This window comes from Myotis davidii, unplaced genomic scaffold (genome assembly GCF_000327345.1).
Source record: "Myotis davidii unplaced genomic scaffold, ASM32734v1 scaffold546, whole genome shotgun sequence".
Taxonomy (NCBI): domain Eukaryota; kingdom Metazoa; phylum Chordata; class Mammalia; order Chiroptera; family Vespertilionidae; genus Myotis; species Myotis davidii.
Window position 1 is genome coordinate 894,134 of NW_006297836.1, and position 2,883 is coordinate 897,016.

General features: G+C 42.7%; 1 protein-coding gene across 1 annotated transcript in view; it reads right to left on the minus strand.

Annotated features, from left to right (window-relative positions):
* The window catches only part of LOC102773583 (germ cell-less protein-like 1), a 17,152-nt gene extending 14,275 nt beyond the window's left edge, over positions 1 to 2,877 (minus strand). The window contains exon 1 of the mRNA XM_006773717.2: positions 1,342 to 2,877. Coding sequence (XP_006773780.1) covers positions 1,342 to 2,832 — 1,491 coding nt within the window. The 5' untranslated portion in view covers positions 2,833 to 2,877. The remainder of the gene's footprint in view (positions 1 to 1,341) is intronic.
* Between the last annotated feature and the right edge of the window lie 6 nt (positions 2,878 to 2,883).

Consider the following 2,883-nt stretch of genomic DNA (forward strand, 5'->3'; position numbering starts at 1 on the left):
ATATCACCCCTATCTGCTACCCTCTGCCAGCCTGATTGCCCTTCTAACTGCTCTCCTACTGGCCTGATTGTCCCTAACTGCATCTGCCTCGCCCCATACCCGGGACCCGGGATTCCCTCCTCTGGCCAGTCACAGGCACCTGGGACCTGGGCTTCCCTCCCTCTGGCAAACAGCAGGAACCCAGGACCCGGGCCAGCTTTGCCCAGGCTGGCTGCAGCTACAGGGGACTGTGGGCACGTGACTTCACCCGGGCCGCAGCTGCAGGTGCCTGGGATCGTGGGACAGGCGGTTGTCCCTCTCCCAGGCCGCAGGCACAGGTGTAGCCGCTGGCACCCTGGACCATAGGGTATATTTATATATGATAATATAATATGTAATATCTATATAATATGTAATTATGTACTGTGTTCATATATTCTTTAATCCTTGTTCCACTCTTTAAGTGTGGAAAAAAAATATATATAGTTTTTGCAGATAAACTGTCAGCAGTATGCATTCTCCAAACCCTAGAGTAAATGGGCCATGTGTTAAATTATTTGGAAAATAACACCAACTTATATAATATGCAATGTTATAAAACCTGAGATTGCCTGGCTATTTAAAACTGTACATTTTAGAGTACAAGAGAGTCCCTAATCTCAGGTTTTTTAAAAAAATATATATTTTATTGCTTTTTTTTACAGAGAGGAAGGGAGAGAGATAGTTAGAAACATTGATGAGAGAGAAACATCGATCAGCTGCCCCCTGCACACCCCACTGGGGATGTGCCCACAACCAATGCACATGCCCTTGACTGGAATTGAACCCGGCACCCTTCAGTCTGAAGGCCGATGCTCTATCCACTGAGCCAAACCAGCCAGGGCCCTAATCTCAGGTTTTACCTGATGATTGACACTCTCCTGTAATATTGCCACAATAAAAACCACATTTGCACAACAATTTCAGCAAGGGAATGAATTCTATATTTTGACTCAATATTAGTTAGGGTAAAACTTGTCTAACTAATAAATTTATTTTTATTCTTTGGAAATGTAGGCTCGCATTTTCATTTAGAGCTTGTCTGTTGATGGTAAATACGAGGCAAAAAATGCCAGCATCAATGATTATTTGGTTTCACAGATACTTCCTTTGAAATAAACTTTTTATTCTTAAATCCATGGAAATAAAATGAAGCTAGTCATTCATGGTAGTTTCCACATTTGATTTTTATTATATGTCATCTTTATTGTGTTTTACAGTAGGGCCATTGAAGGAAATAAAACATCAGAATGTTCAAAATGTTAATACATCCTACTTGACAAGCTGATCAATTTCCTAGATTTTCTAATGATGGAAAGTTACATCAGGAACTTTCGTTCCAAGAAACAGGAAGTTACAGAATATATATAAAGGGAAGCTCAGAGATTTGCTATCTAAGTTCATTACCAGGTGTTCCTCATCATTCTCGAAGGTAAGAGTCTTATAACCGGTTGTTTTGCTGAAACTTAAGTTTCCACTTGAATCGAAATATACCAAAGTTAATCTGAATGCAATATTTCTTAGAGATCGTAGACAAACTGAACCCGCACATGAATGAGGGAAGGTATTTTGCTTGAAAATTATATAATCGCTGGTGAAGATGACATGCAAAGGAAAGCCGAAGTTGAAACCCGACCACTTCCAGGAGAACTTCCCCTTCTTGACAAGCATTTTCCCACATCTCATGCTGTATTCTTCAAGTTCTATTTTATTGGTGTATCGGGGCCCAATTTCCTGGCTTTGTCGTACTCTCAGCAAGGTAAACCACTGTTGCTTATAAGCTTGCGATAACCAGTCTGAAGGTATTAGAGTATCGTGCTCAATAACTCTTGTGGAGGCCAGGTCACAGATGATATGCTGAAGCCTCAAATTTTTAAACACCGATTGAAATGGTATGCCTCGTCTGGTTTCAAGGAAGGCCATGCTGGCAATACGTCCTCTGTGCCTGGAAAACCATTTGTTTGCATGGCCTAAAAGGTTTTTTACGGATCCTTTCCAAGCCGGGTTAAGACGAAGGAACATCCACTCTTTAAGTGTGGTGTACACATCTATTTCCTTTTGTATTACTAGTAAGTTAGCTGAAGAAATGAGCAGACACATGAGCTCTATACTGAGTGCTTTGTAAAGTTCAACATTTGGATGCGTCATCAGATTGTGGAGAAGCCAGTTAAAGCATTTTGTCTTCAGAGACTCTAGCTCATAGGCTTCTGCTGTTGCATAGTAGCCACAGACAGTTTTCACGTTAACTGCCTCCTTCAAGGTCTCCTCACACTCTTCAATTAAGTCCTCTACTTGAAGCAGGCATGCCGTTGCCAAAATTCTTGGAATTTGAAGGGACTCCGTTAAGTCATATTCACCCCTGTACAAGGAACCTAGCACGAAGTTCAGGGACTCGACGTCAATATTGTGGTCCTGAATCTCTAGGTCGATAATATCTTTGTCAGAGTCATCGCAAGAATTTTTAAACAGAGTAGCAAAGTAGCCTGACTGACATAAATACATTCTGTGTAGACACCACACTCTCCCCAGAGCGCGGATTTTAATGTCACTGGTTTCCCCATTTAGAAATAAAGTATGGTAAGCATAATCAGATGTGACCTTTACTTTTTTACTTCGGCTTGTAGTGGCTTCTTGCTGGAGATTGTCTTCTGGGTCTAGAGGCTTGGGGCTGTTCTCTGGGTCGGGAGAGGGTCCACTCCGCTTCCGTTTCCGGCCTGAGGATACATCTCCGGGGCCTACCTGGGCTTCTGGCTGATGCGGATCAGTTGTGCCTAATGTACTGCCCCTCAGGAGGCGACTGCTCAAGGACCCCATAGAGGAAGACTATCAGATTCCCTAGGGGAACTGTTTCAGAGCACCTTGCCA